The sequence below is a fragment of the Chiloscyllium plagiosum genome, chromosome 3, assembly GCF_004010195.1.
Source record: "Chiloscyllium plagiosum isolate BGI_BamShark_2017 chromosome 3, ASM401019v2, whole genome shotgun sequence".
Taxonomy (NCBI): domain Eukaryota; kingdom Metazoa; phylum Chordata; class Chondrichthyes; order Orectolobiformes; family Hemiscylliidae; genus Chiloscyllium; species Chiloscyllium plagiosum.
In genome coordinates this window covers 131,380,849-131,400,919 of record NC_057712.1, presented here as the reverse complement: position 1 = coordinate 131,400,919, position 20,071 = coordinate 131,380,849, and the positions used below count along the sequence as shown (strand labels likewise).

Sequence of the window (20,071 nt, the reverse complement as noted above, 5' to 3'; positions counted from 1 at the left end):
CAAGAGCCAGACACAAAGTTAACAAGAATCCATAAGAGATAAGAATGTGCAGGTGTTGTGCATTGGACGCTGCAATAATATTCTCCCCAGCTTTATTTGCATTTGTCTCACTGGCTGAAAGGCACTTCTCTTAGTAACTCACGGTATTTAGTTCTGTATTGATATTACTGGGATCATCTCCTCCCATCACCACCACACGAGCTGGCATATAACTGGAGTCTTCACTCGCAACCACCAAGGTCAACTGTCTGTAACACAAGGTAAAAGACTGGCCATCAGTAAACTGCAGGCAATGTACATGTTCTTAAACCAATCAGGAATTTATTGATCTTTGCAAAAGCATTCAACAACTCTAGCAGGTTTTCTATTACACATCAACTGGGGGGAGCGCATTACCCTTTCTTGTTCTTTTCTTAATCTTCCACCTCCACTGCGTGACTTGGTTGATTTGGATGACTTCAGGAAACTTATCCCAGAGAAAGTGATTATGTGTTGTAAGTTTTAGAAATGGTAGGTGGTTTGCACCAATTTAAATGCATTGAAAGCTACACTAAACAAACATATGGAAAATCTTAATGTACAAATCTTCACATTTACCTGCAATATGTCACAAGGAATTAAGGGCTACGGGGAGAATGTGGGTAAGTGGAGTTGAAATGCCCATCAGCCATGACTGAATGGCGGAGTGGACTCGATGGGCCAAATGGCCTTACTTCCACTCCTATGTCTTATGATCTTATATGGTACCTATAAAGCCTTGCAAGTGAAAAAGGTATGATTTTTCCAATACAAAAAAATTTTCTAACATTGCAACACCACATCTCTGGAACAACAGTGAAAACAACTGTTTGCTCTAACAATACAGCTGGATTCTTCTCTTTAAAAATCAACTTGAAATAATAGATCAACCTGACCATTTTCATGGGCTCAGTTTAGTTTCAAGACTAAGAGTGTAACGGGGGACGATGCAAAGAAAGGGGCATGTGTGACAGATGTCAGGCAGATTAAAAGTGAGGATGAGTCTGAAAATATTTAGGAGAACAAATTTAAAAAAGCAACAAAGAAAGTACATGAGAAGAGAGTGAAAGCCAACATAAAAGCAATACAAAAATTTTCCATGGGCATGTAAATACTGAAAGAGTAGTAACAGGAGGAATAAGATTGATAGGGACCAAAGTACTCATTTACATCTGAAGGGTATGGCTGCAGATGGAGATCTGAAATAAAAGCTCAGTACATCTGACAGTATCCTTGGAGAAAGAAACAATTAACACTGAGACTAATAAGAGTCCTCACAAAACAGTTAAGAAAGCTAGCATGGAGGCACAGCAAGGAAATAAGAAAAATGGATTTTAGCCTTTATTGCCAGCAGATAGGAGTAGAATAAAGTAGTTTTTCACTAATTCTACAGGGAACCTGGAATTTAGAAAAATGCAATCAACTTGTTCAGAAACGTTTTGACACCTCCAGACACATGTGACCTTGTAGCCCAGAGGCAGGCACCGCAAGACAACTAAGTTTTTTTTAAAATCAACCTGTTCAAGTATATGGTGACCTTCCTGGACAGGTAGGACTTGTTCCTAAAGTCCAGGTTCATTACCCATTGCACCACAAGAGCCTTACAAAGTTAACCAGAAGGTATAATGCTTGAGCGCTTATCCATAGTGTCATTGTGCTCTAGTAGTGTCCCTCCTCTGGGCTAGAAAGTCTAGGCTCAGATCCCACCTTGCCCAAAGGTGTATCATTTCCTGTCCAACAGAGTGTTTCATAGCAATAGGGGAAATCTTATGGCACAGCAGCAGGATCCCTTCAGCGCTTCCATCAGTGGTGCCTATGTCAAATCCTGGCAGTCAAAAGGGAGGATTGTTGGACCAACATCCTCCATGAAGCTGCATGAACCAGTATTGAAGCCCTGCTCCTGAATAACCACCTTTGCTGGCAGGTCAAAGCACTGGATGCCTGACAGTTTTCTTCTCCCAGTTCGACATTGGCTTCCCTTCAAGAGTTGGCCAAAGGTGACTTAAGGAAAATAACTTTTATGCAGCAAGTGATTAGAACCTGCAATATACTGCCATAGTGTGTGGTGGTTGTCAAATTAATTGTGTTCTTCAAAAAGGGAATCAAATAATTATCCGAATAGAGAAAAAAATGGGAAAGCACAGAGGAATGGTTTTAATCATGTTGCTATTGAAGAGGACTGAAACAGACACAATGGACCAAAGAATTTCTTCTGTGCTGCAACAGAAGAAATGAATTGCAGCACCCACAGAAATATTTATACAATCCCCACAACCTTGAAAAATGTGGTACTTCCTTCCACACATTTGCCAAACCTGTCCTCTGTTCATTCCTTCCACCTTGCTGAGGTATTGTTCCCAATACCCCTCCTTACTGCAAGAAACCCCTCCCTTCACACTCCCCATTCCCTCTCATTTCTGCTTCAGTGAGGTCATCTGCCCACTCTGATTAACTTACTAAACCAGAGGACAGCAGTTGGTCACATTAGCTATCAGGAGATTCAACTTTTATATCCAACAAGATCAGTGTTTAGTCAAATACAACATTCAAATGCTGATCAAGTCACTGGCTTCAAGGGTGAATTAGTACTGGAAAAAATGAAACGTTTATTCAGATTAACAGGATTGCAGGTTTTGTCCTTACTACACAGTGAATTACAGGAGTCCAGCTAAGACAGCAGTTGTTAGGATGTCCACAGCAGCTCTATGCAGAATTAAATCTGCTTCAAAGCTCTACTATGTCATTGTACAATACAGAAACTACAAACCGACCGACTCCCACAGCTACCTGGACTACACCTCCTCCCACCCTGCCCCCTGTAAAAACGCCATCCCATATTCCCAATTCCTTCGTCTCCGCCGCATCTGCTCCCAGGAGGACCAGTTCCAAAAACGTACAACCCAGATGGCCTCCTTCTTCAAGGACCGCAATTTCCCCCCCGACGTGGTCGACGGTGCCCTCCACCGCATCTCCTCCACTTCCCTCTCCTCCGCCCTTGAGCCCCGCCCCTCCAACCCCCACCCGGACAGAACCCCACTGGTCCTCACCTACCACCCCACCAATCTCCATGTTCATCGCATCATCCGCCGTCATTTCCGCTACCTCCAAACGGACCCCACCACCCAGGATATATTTCCCTCCCCTCCCCTATCAGCATTCCGTAAAGACCACTCCCTCCGTGACTCCCTCGTCAGATCCACACCCGCCACCAACCCAACCTCCACTCCCGGCCCCTTCCCCCGCCACCGCCGTAGGTGCAAGACTTGCGCCCACACCTCCCCCCTCACCTCCCTCCAAGGCCCCAAAGGAAACTTCCATATCCGCCACAGATTCACCTGTACCTCCACACATATCATCTATTGCATCCTTTGCACCCGATGTGGCCTCCTCTATATTGGGGAGACAGGCCGCCTATTTGCGGAGCGTTTCAGAGAACACCTCTGGGACACCCAGACCCACCAACCCAACCGCCCTGTGGCTCAACATTTCAATTCCCCCTCCCACTCCACCCAGGATATGCAGGTCTTTGGACTCCTCCATCGTCAGACCACAGCGAAACGACGGTTAGGGGAAGAACGCCTCATCTTCCGGCTAGGAACCCTCCAACCACAAGGGATGAACTCAGATTTCTCCAGTTTCCTCATTTCCCCTCCCCCCACCTTGTCTCCGTCTAATCCATCGAATTCAGCACCGCCTTCCTAACCTGCACTCTTCTTCCTGACCTCTCCGCCCCCACTCCAGTCTGATCTATCACCTTCACCTTGACCTCTTTCCACCTATCACATTTCCGACGCCCCTCCCTACCTTTTATCTTAGCCTGCTGGACACACTTTCCTCATTCCTGAAGAAGGGCTTATGCCCGAAACGTCGATTCTCCTGTTCCCTGGATGCTGCCTGACCTGCTGCGCTTTTCCAGCAACACATTTTCAGCTACAATACAGACAAGCCTCGTGATAAAATCCAAGCTCTCAAAACTTACCTGATAACCACCCCTTTGTGCATGTAAATATTAATGTAATGGGACCCCGTGCTGCCATTTGATTCCCAGTATGTTTTAGAGTTTTTGTCAGTTAACTTGTTCGCTCTGTGATGATTGGAGGATACCTCCACCTTCTCCCAACACTTGTCTTCTTTCAACTCCACACTAGAACCTACACAAAGAAGAAAGGAATAGTAACCACCAGCCAGGGAATCAATCCGTGCAACATTTCAGCAGGTTTCAAATGCATTAGGTTTGAACAAAACATCTCAAAGTAAGCAAAAAAAAAACAAAATAAGAGATTGATTTCATTAAGTGGTCTTGGATTAATTCAGTGTCATTCAAATAGCCATAAATCTCACCAAAATCCCAAGATTGAACCACCTCCTCCAACTCACCATTTGTCAGATTAGATTAGATTCTCTACAGCGTGGAAACAGGCACTTCAGCCCAGCAAGTCCACACCGACCCTCCAAAGAGTAAACCACCCAGGCCTATTTCCCTCTGACTAATGCACCCAAAACTACGGGCAATTTAGCATGGCCAATTCACCTAACCTGCACATCTTTGGACTGTGGGAGGAAACCGGAGCACCTGGAGGAAACCCATGCAGACACGGGGCGAATGTGCAAACTCCACACATATGAGCACCCGAGGCTGGAATCGAACCTGGGTCCCTGGTGCTGAGGCAGCAGTGCTAACCACTGAGCCACCCCAGCTCACTAGGCATTCTGAAAATAAATATTCCCCAAATGCAAGTATCAGTTGTCATTTGGATTAAATATATTGGTACCAGTACTCCACATTGGTCACACAAACCAATACGCACCACACACAGGAATACATTTGGGGTTTACTTAAGTCACAACTTTTACTGAATATTTCACATTCAGGTGAACACATTGCAAATACTCAATACATCCACATTGTTGCAAAACCCAGCTGGTTCACTAATATCTTTAAGGAGGAAATTTGCCATCCTTACCTGGTTTGGATTTCATGTGACTCCAAACTCTCAGCAAAGTGCTTGATTATTAAAGGACCTTTTAAAAAACCTGACAAGATATTCAGTTGTACCAAGCAAACAAAGCAAACCCTCTCCATTCAATCCTGTAACCACTTCTTTATTGGAGCTTGTGTCAAAGAGAGGAGAACTGTCACACAGGTCTGACATAGTTATCCTCTCTTTCTATCATACTTTCTAGCTAAAATCCCAGGCATTGCCATCACCATCCAGTTACATCTCAGCATGGGAAACCCACCAGAAGAGACAGCACTGTGGTATACAGTCAGGTGAGAGTGGCATGGGAGTCTTCAACATTGTGTTGGACTCTGGACCCCATGAAATCTCATCATGGAAGTTCAAACCTGGGCAAGGAACCTTCCTGCTGAGCACTACCGGATGTTTTTCCTCAACTGAAGAATCAGTGCTTCAGCATGTTGAACACCAACTGGAAGCAGCAATGAGGGCAGCAAGGGCACTGATTGTACTATAGATGAGAAATTTTAATACCCATCATCAGGCACACACCAATTGGTGTAATCAGCATACTAACACCCTGACTTCAGGTTTCAGAGGTCCATTCACCATAAAGAGATTAGAGAGAGTATTGTCACATCAGAGGGGAACCAAGAAGTAGGAAAAAGCTATTGCATCTGATCAAGAACAGAAGCACTAGAAGCAGGAGTAGGCAATTAAGCTGCTCGAGTCTCATCATTTGATATCAAACTGGCCTCAACTCCACTTTCGTATCTCCTCCTCGTAACCTTTCAACTATTACTAATCAAAATACATTTATTGCCTCCTTTCATTTACTTCATGTTCCAGCAACCACCACAGTCCGGGATAGTGAATTCCACAGATTCACAACGCTTCGTTGGAAGTAATTTCTCATCAGTTTGAAATTTGCTACCCCTTATCCTAAACCTACGAACTTGTGTCTCTGGATTAGACTACAAGGAAACATCTTCTCTACATCTATTGTCAATCCCCCTTTAGCATTTTATATACCTCAAATAGATCCATCCCATTCATTTAAACTCCAAGAGTGTATCGGCCTAAACTAATCAATATGTCTTCAATAGACAAACCCCTCATCTTTAGGATCAATCTTGCGAAGCTCCTCTGAACCGTCTCTAATGCATCTACATCCCTCAAGTAAGGAGACCAAAATTGTATATGGTCTCTCTAAATTCCTACTCCAACCTGACAAAGAACTCCCTCCCTTGCACTTTGCAGCACTACCAATGTTAAATAGGATAGGTTTGGAATGTACTTTGTATGGAAATTTAAATCTCATATTAATATCACAGGGACTGCAGCTCATTTCCACCTTCTGAAGGGGAAATTAGGGATAGGACAATGAAGCCCATACTGCCTGAATAATAAAAAGCAACCAATGTATCAGTATGTCTCCAAGCACCGCACACAATCAAAATCATCCCTGAAATTCTGGTAAAGTGATGCACAAGCTGAAAATATTGAAGGATTTGAGCAAAAGAATATCCAAAGGTCAGATCTTTGTAAACCACCTGACCAGTATCAGTAATGAATACTCCTCTGTGGCCCAATGAATTATCAATTTAATACACTCTTGAATAAAGTTCCTATTTACCTGTCACTTGGTACCGTACATGCCACATAATGACCATTCTCCACATAAAGCAATTAAATCTACACCGTTTATTTGCACATTTTCTATGTTCTAACTCCGACCAAGTGTCCAGCAGTTCTTATGTTTAGGAAAATGTCAGCTGTTAAATGCCAATTTTATCATCTTCCTGCTTCAGATTGGTATGATTTCACTTACGCATTGCCTTCCCTAGAGTAAACTATTCAGATACCCGGACCACTCTTCACAGCTCAGATGACACAGGCTAGGTATCAGGTTGATTTCCCCTCCTCTATCCCACTTGCAGCGTTTGAACATCCTTGCTTTAATCTGGAAATTAGGAATACATGTAATACTGAAGGTCTGCCTCAATTCTTCATCCCCTGATTTATGCTTCAGCAGAAGTCTAATTATTTGGCCTAGGCATAAAAGCTTCTCACCATACTTTTCTTCCACCTAGTTTTTTTTTTGAAACTTTGCCCAGTGTATAAACTTTCATTTCTAAGCAAACTGCAACACACTAAATATACACTTCATCTCATTGGTGATGAATACACTGCTAGTCACATTTTCCATTGAAATGGATAGCATGAATAATGGTGGTTCAGAACAATCCAGTTACTGTTGATCATGTCAGCCCATTATTTAACTGCATGACATTTTTTCTCAATTACTTAATGTCCGATTTTCCTCTTTCCAAAGGAAGTGAGTGAATCCAATTACCTTAAACTTTTGCCATAAACCTTAGATGACTGATATTCCAAATAATGCTCCTTTTTGCTTCTTTAATTTTTTCAACATTATAACATTATTTCAAAAAGTAGGTGGTCAGTAGTCCATACAATAGATGAGTTTCAGATAGGCTGAGACCAATGGCAGTGAGATAAATATGAATTCAGTTAGCTACAAACACAGGCATCAAATACTACGAGCTAATCTGTTAAGAGACAGTGTTCATTAGAACAATCAGGAGCTCAGTTTCAAAAAACTTAATGCAGGGATTGCATGGATTGTGAAATCAACATAACTACAAATGAACTATCCATACACATTTCTGTCAAAGAAGCAGGAAAGCAAAACTGGATTATAACATTTTTATTTTAAAAAGACAGATAGATAGAAAAAGGATGCTCTCTTTTAGCCCCACATGTAATTTAAACTTGCCGTGATTCAGTCTGTTATCATTGAGCCGTTCGGACAGACCTTGACAGAGGTTCCTCAGGAATACATCAAAGAAGGGGATATTGATTGGTTGATGGCTGCGTCTGTGCTCTTCAATTTGTCCCAAAACCATCTGCAAGTGGGAGTTAAAAAATCATGTATTTAAAATGCAGAATAAGGAAATCCCCTTCATCCCATGAATTTGATTTTGTTTCAGAGGCTGCCAGAAGCAACCTGTACCCCACTCCAACAATATCCAACAAACTCACAAATCCAATTCCATTCGGTTTGAAGGAAGTAAAGAAGGGGAAAAATGCCTTCAGGCAATAAACTTCGCCATTATTCATTCGCTAATCATGGCTACTCGGCAGTAATCACACTGTGGCATTGAAGTGTACAGACTTGGTTGAGTCCCATTCTGTGTACATGACATGCGGCAGCTTTGGGCAGTCTGAGCCAAAGCGGAAAAAGAACATTACTTAGAATCATCACTCTGCTTACAGCAGGGAGGCAAGGAGAAAAAACAAACAAGAATGAGGTTGGGTGGGGTGGTTGGAGAAGAGATATTCTTACTTCTCTCAGAGCAAAAAAGAATTTCAGCTGCTGATATTTTCAGTCTAACATTTTCATGATAATAAATGATCACCTGTTTTCATTCTTGTAGCAACCCAGAAAAATGTATCAAACACACAACATAGAGTTTGTGTGGTAGCCCACAGGTCTGTATTGAGAGGTTCATGCAGAGTGGTTTCATAGCCAGACTAGAATGTAGATTATTAAATTCAGTTACTTGGTATACAGAACTTGAATACAGTTGACTAAACATGCTGGTATTCTCACATTCGTCTGGAGTACAAGAAAAAGATTTTGCCAACATTTCAGCAGTTGAAGCATTCAAGTGGCTAGACTTATATTTGAAAAGGAGCAGCATGCACAGTTACAGGGAGATGGCAGGAGAATTGCACTAAATGATATGCTTACTTGGCGACCCACTTGTAGACACAATGGGTCAAATAGCCTCTGCCTGCACTGTAATAATTCTACAATTCAGTATCAGATACAGGATGCATATCCTCCACTAAAATGGTGCAACTCCTCCTTGGATGGCCCCAGCGAGTTACTGTTTCACCAGATGCAAAACAGTGACAGACATCAAAAATTTCCCAGGCTGAATAACTGTGCTGTGATGAGTTTCTTCAACTGAGTCAAGATAAAATGGGAACAGGGCTGTGAGGGTCTTAAGACAGGGGTGGACAAAGAATAAAAGGCAGTAATTTCCACACCATAAATCTGGAGGTAGCCCTGGACAGATATCAGACTAAGATATGAAAGCTTTACATATAGGAACACAGCTTATCAACACACTGCCCTAGACTCACCTGAACAAGGTTCTGACGGGACAACAGCACCCCATGGAACTATACTCCAAAATAAAAATTGCCAGACAGAAGCAACTGAAAAGAGCAGAGAACAACTTCATTACCTGTATACACCCAGCCAGGATACTAGTGGTCATTTTCTTGTAAAGACTTGCATATTTCTCACAGTCACTGACAAGATCGCGGAGCTCTCCAGCGAGCAGCAAAGCAGAACTGTGTTTGTCCAGTGCCTTTGACAGAATTTCCTTTGACCCAAGTCGACACATGACAACTGCATAATCCTTGTTTACTGTTGCTAGCCTGTGAAGAAACCTAATGAAATCCTGTAGTACCTGCAGGTACAGAATAAAAGCTTTTCAATTCTGAGATTGAATTGATCCAAGTTAACACATTCCCAAGCGCACTCCAGACAGGCAGCAAAACCAGAAAGCTCCACAATTTAACTTTCAGATGGCACTGAATTAACCACTTAGTCAGAATAATGCAACTGATTACTATGCCCCGAGACTGCAGTAAGACAAGGAAGCCATATTAACCAGAATACCTACTTCAAACATGAGAAAATCAACTCAAAGATTTTATACATTGAAATTGCAATGGGACATTCTTGATGGAGAGCTTATGCCTGAAACGTTGTTTCTCCTGCTCCTTGGATGCTGCCTGACCTGCTGAGCTTTTCCAGCACTTGACTGATATTCAGCATTACAGTACTCACTTTCACATAACTGTTACCACACTGACACCAAAACCCATCCACTTCATTTGTGAGGAAGTAAAGAACACCTTTATGCGTTAACAGCAGTATCCATTAGTGGACTTTTTTTAAAACCGCAAAGTAGTATCGCGAGACAGCTAGCTTCAACCTTTGCTCAAACCACATTCAGAAACCTTCATTTAGCAGGGTAACGCTAAATTAAGCACCATTCACGGCAACACAGTAGGAACTTTGGCATTTACATGACATGGACAGTTAGGATTTGATTGAAGTAGTTATTATTACACAGATCATTCGGATACATCACTGCTCGGCACAGGCTTCAACAGTGAGCAGATGTCTGGAGCCCGATACACAAAGCAGGTCATGTCGTGTGTGGGCCTGTAGAAATCCCAATGCACATGTTGACCGGTAAACTTAGATTTGCAAATGGTTAGCAATATAAATTTCATTGGTAAATTTCTCAACTAACTCCTTTTCCTCAATGTGCCAGTTGAGGGCAAAGGTTTATCATGATGGCATGCGAACGTGCACACAGCAATGCTGTTGATATTTTTTCAAGTTGGCATCTTTAAAGTATCTATCATTTCTTATGAGGTTCATATGTCTTTAAAAAAAATGTCAGTTGTTACTTGTAAGAAGCATAAACTAATCAAACACAAACCACCTGGACTATTGTTCTATCATTTGAATAGAATGTGATCATAACATTACCAATCTCAATGTAGCGTTTGAAAGTGAAAAGCACAAATCAGCTGCTACAATTTCCGATTTAGGTAAAGCTGGCTTTAATGAGATGAGACAGAGGCTGTCCCTAAATCTGCTAACAGGTAAGACTATTGAAGAACAGTGGAGACTGTTTAAAGAAATATTTAACAATACAAAACTAGTTTATGTCCCCCAGAGGGAAAAGTTCTACTTCACTGAAGAAAACAACCACGAAAAACTAAACAGATAAGACACTGCATAAAATCTAAAGAAAGGACTTGCAAAAATGCTAAAAGCAGTACGGATCCTGCTGAATGGGAAAGATACAAAAACTAGCAAAGGGCCTCAAAGCAGCTCATAAAAGCTACCAAAAGGAATTATAAAAGGACCTTGCAAGGGACAACAAAAATCAAAGAACAAGTTTTATGGTTACATTAAAGAGAAGACTGTGGTCAGGAGCAATGTTGGTTGACTAATGACTGAAATGGGGATACTGTCAATAAATATGGACCAGACTAGACCCTTGCATGTATTTTAACAAGGTAACCTAGACCCTAATCTTTTCTTATTTTAAAGGCAGATGTGAAGCACTGTTTCAGATGTAACGTGACTGGTCAAACTACTCAACGTTAAGCAAAACACAATTTATGGATGTGGATGTAGGTTTGCTTGCTGAGATGGAAGGTTCATTTCCAGACGTTTCGACACCCTACTAGGTAATATCTTCAGACAAAACATCCAGAACCTCAAGCTAAGCTACAAATCTTCTCAAAACCCGCTAACACAATTTATTTAAACAATATAGTTAAAATATAAACAAGAGAAAGAGTAATTTAGAATAACTTAACTGAATAATAGATACAGCACCTATTACTAATTAATTGTTACAATATAGTAAAATCACAAACACAGTCCTTGGCAAAAAGTGCAAATTCAAACAGATTCTCACATGCAGTTCTCCAATCCAGGAGGAAAAAAAATCAAAAGAAAAAATGTGGAGAAAGTAGCAGCTAGGAGACATTCACTGAACCTTCCAACTCTTGAGACCTAAAGACTTCTACTTAAAACTAAACCTAAAAACTAAGAAAAGCTGTAGAAAGCCTGGTCTGAGACAGCTGACCACACCCAGGAGGCTTCCATTGTTCCAACCTAAACTCCAAGGCCCCTCAATTTTTTTTTCCTCTGTCTTACATCTTGGGGAAAAAAAGGTCAAAATAACCTCTCAAAGTGACAGTATTGTCACAGGGGAAACAGGAAACAAATAGAATAATTACTTTTCCTTAGTATTTACAATAGAAAAGAAGCTTGCCCAAAGACCCAAGGAAATTAGTTGGTCAGAGACAAGGACTAAACAGAATTAATGCAAGTAAAACATTGGTAATTTCAAAATTTCAGAGTGACAAATCCCCAGAACATGACTCTGTGCATACAACCGTGTTAAAGTAAGGGAGCACATTGTAGATGCTCTAATATAATCTTTCAGAGTTCCCCATATACAGGAGTTGTCCCTCTGGATTGGGAAAACTGCCACTCATTCAGCTTTTTTTTTTTAAGAAAGGCAAAAGAGGAAAACCAGGGAATTGCAGGCTAGTCTGTGGTGGGGAAAACTGGAGCAATCTATAATCCATAACAATGGTAGAATGGTCAATCCTACCAGTATAGTAACAGACTGATTCATGAGTGACAGATTTGTAATGACAACGGAAAATAGATTTTACCCTCTTTTCTCATTCTCACCACTGAACACACATCCAGCGTAATAGTCTCGTTCTTCAGGACTTGGCAGGCTTAGTTGGTAATGGTGCTACATAACCGTTCTTTATGATAGATTTCAAAACTCCCACTTATATCAGATACCAGATTTACTTTCCAAACCATCACAAGAAAATATAAAGTATTCTACTTTATATAGTTTTAGACAACTGAGAAACCTTGATTAAATGCAGAAAACCAGAACAGAATCAAAGGTGAAAGAGAGCACTGAGAAGGACAATACAAATTTGAATGCTCAAAGTCTATTCAAAGGTGATGGGAGAATTGATAGCCAAGAGGTGCCTCTGCCTTTAGCCAGATGGAAAGAACTGAAGTAGAATTTGAGACAGTGAACTGAATCATGATCTTAGTACAGTGCAGACATAGATAGTAGTTTACAATCAAAGTGGGTTAAAAGGTACAAGTAGATCAACAAAACAGCAGGATGCACAAGGAAATTTACAACATTTCTATCATACCTCTCTGTCATTATTATAGGCGCTCATGGATGACAAACATGGTTCGATGCTTTCATGCCAGGGCAACAAATCTTCAAGATAATTATCCAAAAACTTGCTCAAAATTCTAAAGAAGACCCAAACAAGACAGGTTATTCAAGGCTAGTTTTGACTTCATCAAACCCAAAAAAGGCAATCAAATAAATTAATCAATTGGTCGATGATTAATGGTAAAGACTTCAATGTAAGAAGTGATGTGAATAAAGCAGATGAGCTGACGGTACAGATAGAAACTTGGAATCTCAATATAATGGCTTAAAGGACTATAGAATTAACAGCTCTGCATTGTGGTTACAAGTGTTCAGGTGAGATGAGTGGAGGGAGGTGGTTGAATCCTGGTTGAAACAAATTACAGCTGAAAGTATGGATGATATGTTATAAGAATGATCAAATTAGGCTATCAAAGTTGAACAAGTGAATAAAATTGGGATGAATATCAGTATAAAAGGTATTTTGGGTGCATAATTTTCAAATTGCCTGAGAGAATATTTTCAGTCAATGTGTACCAAACTCTAAGAGATTGGATGTTCTAAATATGGAATTGGAACAAACAAAAATACACAACTGGGAAAAGAAATTGTATTAGGCTTAGGCCACTTCTACTAAGTTGTGATCTATCAAAAATAGTTAAAAAAGGTACTTTAAGGTAAATCAGTTTCAGAATATTGGCAGGCTTACAAGGAGATGATACTGAGGGTTCAGAATAATGGGATCTCAGTGCTGAGCATATTGTTTTCAAAATTCTTCGGAGGCTGGTGGATATTGCTGGCTACTGCAGCATTTACTGCCATCCCTGACTGCCCTGGGGATGGTAGCAGCAAACTGCACTCGAACCACTGTGGTCTATGGGGTATGGGGCATCCACAGTACTTACAGAAAGGAGTTTCAGAATATTTACTTTTTAGCATGAAGGTACAGCAGGACAGCTCCACATCAGGACTGCTGGATACTTGGAGGCAAGCTTGTATCGCTGCCTCTGACCTCAGTGGTGTGCCTGTGCAAGTGCTGCCCTTGATCTTCTCAATGATAGAAGGCAAGGAATTGTAAGATATAGTTGAAGGAAGAGTAGCAAGTTACTTTAGTCTGCAAGATGATACACACCATCCCACTGTGCATCAGTGGTAGAGGAAATAAATATTTAATAAGGTGAAAGAGGGACCAATTAAGTGGACAGCTTTGCCCTGGATGGTGTCAAATTTCTTGAGTGTTGTTGTAGTTGCACTCATCCAGGCAAGTGGAGAGCATTCCATCACACTCCTGATTTATAGACAGTTTACAGGCACTGTGGAGATGGGAAGAGAGATTTTCGCCACAGAATTCCAACCCTCTGACCTTTTTCTGTTGCCAGAACATTTATACTGCTGGTCCAATTCAATTCTGATTAATGGCAATCCCCAGGATACAGTGCTGTGGGATTCAGCATTGGTAATGCCATTGAATGCAAGAGAGATGGCCTGGTTCTCCCTTATTGGAGATGGTCATTGCCTGACACTTGTGTGCTCCTTCATCAAGTGGTTGTGCTCTGAAAGCTAGTGCTTCCAAATAAACCTGTTGGACTATAACCTGGTGTTGTGTGAATTTTAACTTTGTACACCCCAGTCCATTACCGCATCTCCAAATCGTAATTCGAGTTCAGTTCTTTTCTCTTATGTTTAGACCAAACTTCTAATGAGGTTAAGAGAAAAACCTTGCTCTGAAGTACAGGAAGCTTTACTCTCTATCTAGCCAGGTTTTATCTAAACAAGCTACTTCAATACTCTGTCATATACCGTATGATAGCTTGCTGCACAGCTTTCTCAGAGCGGAAATGGTCCAATCCCTGCAACAGTGACTGGAAGGCTTCTTTATCTTTCATGATGTCTTCAATTTGAGTTTCCAGCCCAGTTGTCTCATCACAAATCCAACGTTCCAATGAAAGAATGATTTCTTTGGTACCACTCTGCTCCTTTAAACTCACAAGCAGCATCTTCAATTCAGCATCCTTGAGATTTAAAGCCTCTTTTGATCCTGAAACGTTTAATAATAACTTCACTATTAGTCAACCAGTGAATAAGTATTCCCTGCAGGGAAATATCAATTAATTATTTAGGAGTGATACTGCAATTAAAACATGAGTCACTGCAGCTAATTATTGTATTTCAGCTGTGTCCCACATTAAGTCAATTGGTGGAACATTAATCCAGAATCTTTTTATCTAAAGATACTTTAATGGATAATTTAGATCAATCCTTTGTAAAATATTTGGAATCTTTCATTTTTTTTGGGCAAATAACCTAAATCTAAAATAACTCACATCGCTAAGTTTATCAATCGTGTTCATTTCATCAGAGCTACAAATCGCAATTAAGGAAATACAGCTGTTTGCATTCATTAAAATACACCAAAATCCTGAAAAAAAACAATAAACTAATAAACAGTTCATCTCAAATGGTCAATAGAATATAAAACAGACTTGATTGCAGCAACTTGCTTGAATCTACGAAAAATTCCCCAAAAGGTTTTATAGGTGAGAGAGACGGCAAATGGACAAGCTAACATGCTTGGTCTATATGCAGATTTTAATGAGGATCAAAATGAAAAAAATAATTAAAGTTAGTTCTAATCCTCCAAGTCAGACTTGTGAATTGATAACGGAGCACTGTCTTAAATCTGAAGGGACTTCCAAAGTGCTAACAGCGTTGAGAGTTCCAGTATCTTATATGGGTACAATGAAAGAAAGACAAAATATTCCCAACTCGGGAAAGCGTGACACGAAGGATGCAAGTGGTGGTGTTTCCATGTGCATACTGCCTGTCTTTCTAGACAATACAGATTGCAAACTTGCAAAGTATTCTAGAAAAAGTCAAAGCAAGTTAGTGCAGTGGATCCTGTAGAGGGTAAACGCTGTGATTAGAGATGCCAGGGGTGCCAATCACACAGGCTTTGGCCTAGATGGTATTAAGGCTGTTGAGCATTATTGAAGCTGAACTCATCCAGGCAAGTTAACCATACTCCTGACTCATGCCTTGGAGATGGTGAGAAGGTTTTGGCACAATGAACTGAGGAACATAAATGGCTCATTCAAACAATATGAACAAGGAGGAAGAGTATGCCACTCAGTCCTTGAGGCTGCTCTGCCATTCAAAAAGAGCATGACTGATCTGATTGTAACCTCAAATCTGCATTCCCACCAATCAATAATAACCTTCCAACCGTACTAAACTGGAATTTACCTACCTGTGCAAGATTGTGCTTCCACCATCTTTTCAGGAAAAGTGTTCCAAAGAATCTCAACCACGAGAAAAATACACATCACAAACGGGTGATCTCTTAAGTAGTAATATCTAGCTCTGGATTCTTCTGTAGGTAACATCCTCCCCAGATGTAGCCTGTCAAGGCTTCTCAGGACCATGTACATTTCAAACAAGTCACCTCCAACATATTTAAAGTCCATCAGAAAAAAGCCTAGCCTGTTCAACCTTTTCTGAGAAGATAGTCCACTCATTATAGCTTTTAATCAAGTGAACCTTTTCTGAACTAATTCTAAAGCATTTACCATCATTCATTAAGTAAAGTGACCAATTCTGTGCATGGTACTCCAATTGCAGTTATACCATTGCCCTTTGTAACAGAAGCATAACCTTCCTATTTCAGTACTGAAGACTGCCAGCATTAAAAGATGCTTACCTGAACAAACACTACATGCAGAAACTATTGTATATTTTAATAGTATTTTAAAGCACCAACTTCTTTTACCTTTGTTCTCAATTCCAGTGGAGAGTTTGTGGTTCAGAGAGATGTTACTGAGGGCCATAATAGCAAGCATCTGTTGATGACTGCCTGTGGAACTGCTTCCATTTCCAATACAGCTATACAGAATTGGGCAGATGTCACACGATACCAATAATTCTGCAAGACTTTTGTGATTAGAAACCAGCATAATAACAATTAACAAGCCATCCTGAACTGCAGAGGAACACCTAGAAGGGAAGAATATGGTAGCAATTAGAGGGAAAAATACCATCAGGTGTCGGGTGAGTCCACACAATTCTACACGATGGCAATATCATGTTAGTATTCACTAAGGATTTATTTCAATCCAATGGTTAATAGCATTTTCAGAAACATCCAAGTGTATAAACAGTATAACATTTGCTGCTCAAGACAGTTTCAACACTTCTTGAAGAATACAATTTCAAATCTATTCAATAAATGCAGAAATGGCTCATATAACATTGTGTTCCAAAATAAATATGGAAAAGGTGTTAAATAAAACTCATTTGCCCTTAAGGCAGCATTGATATGGACAACTTATGCCCCTGACTTGTAGTGTTTACTTTCTAAGCTTATTAGACTGTCTTGAATCTACTGACCAAACGCCCTCCTCACTTGGTCTTTCTTTCTAACCCATTTACTACCTTCACTACCCAACTCTCCTGCTCACTATTTCCCAACACCCACATCGGTCCCTCCATTTTCCTGTCTCTCTTTTGAACCCAAATCCATAGTGAATGCTCAGGAGTCAGAGAGATAGTACTTGGGAGGCTCAGGAAGGGCACCCAGTGTGTAAATAAAGATGATGGCAAGTGGGGAGGGCAGTAGGGTGAAGAGGGGAAGAAGTGGGGAAGGAGATTCAAACCTGAGGGTTAAGAGAGGAGACAAGCAAAGTTTGTTTTAAAACAAAATGTACACAGTAACCCCACTAAAATAAGAATGGACTTGGCACTTTTCAGGAAGCTAATTTACAAACTGCAATAAATACAACCGTGCTATTGGAATACAGCTTACATAAGGAATATCCCTGAATTCCAAACTATCAATGGCTCACCTAATACTCAAGTTGCCATTTGACTGCCAAGTTTGGAAACATGGTATTTAAACTTGCCCTGATTTTACTGCTGGATTGTGCTGAGTAGTTGGTCACAATTATTTGACTATGTAGTACATTTGACATGGCATGAAGCAAAAGATAGAAGAAATCTGAACACACACCTCCTCTTTATTGCAATCTAGTAATTCCCACCAGAAAGCACACAAACAAACACTTGGTTCCAGGGTGAATGGCCTGTAGATAATTGGCAGAAATACTTATACTGGGAGAGGCTCGATAAGCAGCTGTCAGAAGATAACCAGCATGCACAGGGAACAAGAAGAGGTCAAGTGCAGTTGCCATGCATTACAGATGGGAGAATTTTCAAAGACCTCAACCTCAGGAAGAAATATGGATGCACAAGAAAACAAAACAAACACCAATGAAACAGTGTCCCCTGAGAATGCTCCTTACCCTGAGGTGTTCATCATTTTCGCAACAGCAGCAGGAATAACATTGAGCAGCCCTTTGGAATCCTGGGTAGAGGCTGAACCAATACTGGCAAAGATTTCAAGAATTATCTGGGCGTCAGCTTCTGCCAGGTGAGGCCGAACACTTTTAGTTCGCATGTCGTATTTACTGGCTCCAGTCAAGATTTTCAGAGTCTGTTGAAGTAAACATTAGCTTTGTGTCCTAATTTATTAAGAACTATATTAAATAATTAAAAGCAGAAAAGGTATTGTTGCAAGAATATCCTTGTCACTAGTTTTATAAGGAAAAGCCTTGAACCTCATGTTCTCAGTGCGTACTACATACTCCACAGCCAATGACATACTTTGCAAGTATACTTACTATTGTAATGTTGGAAATGCAACAATTGAATTATATTCAGCAAAGCCTCATGAACTACAGGAGAACAATGATATGATATCAAGTTTAGCACTGCTGTTTGAGAGAAAATTATGAGCAGGACACCAGGTAACATCTTCTGCAGTTTCTCTAGATTATACTAAGGAGCCTTTCACATCCACCTGAGTGGATAAAAACAGTCAGGTTCCTTTAGTATTGCAATGGAGGGCCAGCCTAGATTGTGTACTCAGGTTTGTGGCATGGACCTTGAATCCACAACCTTCAGACCCCATGTGCTACTTGAACCATGGCCGTTATACTTATACTTGGCAACCCACTTTCCCTCCTTCATGTTAACTGTATGGTGGACAAAATAAAATTATAGCATATTTAAAATAGCACATAAAGCAAACGAGACCACAAAGTGTAAGTACTGATCTACTGCCAGAGTCCAAAATTCCAACCACCCCCTCACTCATTCACATTTAACCAGGTTAGGAGAGGTCAAATAATCATTAATGCTTCGGATCAGAAATTCACCACAAATGGTAAAAATAGCTGTACAATCAATTGGATGTTCTCTAGTGAAGGGGTCCAATCTGCCCTGCATTTCCAGTTGATTTGCATTGTAAGTGTACTTATGTTATCAGCACATTTCCTGCTGCGCACATTCTGAAGACCAGAAGTTTATATCTAATTAGGAAGATGCTGTCTTATCTGTCTTGTGATAACCTCCTATACGACATAAGAACAGCTTTCGGCCATTCGGCCCATCGAATCTGCTCTGCCTTCTGATCATGGCTGATATGTTTCTCACCCCATTCTCCTGCCTTTTCCCCGTAACCCTGATTGGTATGGGGATACCAATCAAGAACCTCTACCTTAAATATACTCAATGACTTGGGTTTCACAGCCTTCGGTGGCAATGAGTTCCACAGATCCACCTCCTCCTGATCGCAGTTATAAAAGGTTGTCCTTCACTCTGAAGCCCTGCCTTCAGGTTGTCGTCTCTCCTACTAATGGAAACACCAACTCCATGCTACTCTATTCAGGCCTCTTCGGTACTCTAAGCTTCCAATAGGTGCCTGAATCCCCTATCCTTCGAAATTCCAACAAGTGCTGCTACTCACATGACAAGCCCTTCATCCTTGGGACCATTCTTATAAACCACCTCTCAACTTTCTCCGATGCCAGTACATCCTTCCTTAGATACAGAACCCAAAACTGCTCACAATATCCCAAATGCAGTCTGACCAGAGCCTTATACAGCCCCAGCAGATGTTGCTGCTCTTGTATTCCAGCACTCTTGAAATGAATGCAAACATTGGAGGAAGAACACATCATCTTCCGCCTTGGGGCCCTGCAACCACATGTTTAATGTGGATTTCACCAGTTTCCTCATTTCCTCTTCGCCAATCTTATCCCAGTCTCAAGCCTCCAATTTGGCACCGCCCTCTCGATCTGCCCATCATCTTTCCTATCTACCTTCTCCAGCCTCCTCTCTGACCTATCACCTTCTCCCTCAGCTTCATCTACCTACTGCATTTCCAGCTACCTTCCCCTAGCCCCATCCCCTCATCTGTCAGCTCCC

At 40.9% G+C, this 20,071-nt stretch overlaps 1 protein-coding gene across 5 annotated transcripts in view; it reads right to left on the bottom strand.

Moving 5' to 3' along the window:
• Positions 1–20,071, bottom strand: part of LOC122548553 (cullin-9) — a 199,871-nt gene that overhangs the window by 81,170 nt on the left and 98,630 nt on the right. For 4 of the 5 annotated variants that reach the window (XM_043687355.1, XM_043687356.1, XM_043687358.1 and 1 more), the window contains 8 exons: positions 18,106–18,296; positions 16,578–16,801; positions 14,612–14,849; positions 12,804–12,909; positions 9,254–9,481; positions 7,774–7,903; positions 3,998–4,169; positions 143–248 (listed from right to left, as the gene is read on the bottom strand). In XM_043687355.1, coding sequence (XP_043543290.1) covers positions 143–248; positions 3,998–4,169; positions 7,774–7,903; positions 9,254–9,481; positions 12,804–12,909; positions 14,612–14,849; positions 16,578–16,801; positions 18,106–18,296 — 1,395 coding nt within the window. The remainder of the gene's footprint in view (positions 1–142; positions 249–3,997; positions 4,170–7,773; positions 7,904–9,253; positions 9,482–12,803; positions 12,910–14,611; positions 14,850–16,577; positions 16,802–18,105; positions 18,297–20,071) is intronic. The other variant, XM_043687359.1, reaches the window with a different exon arrangement.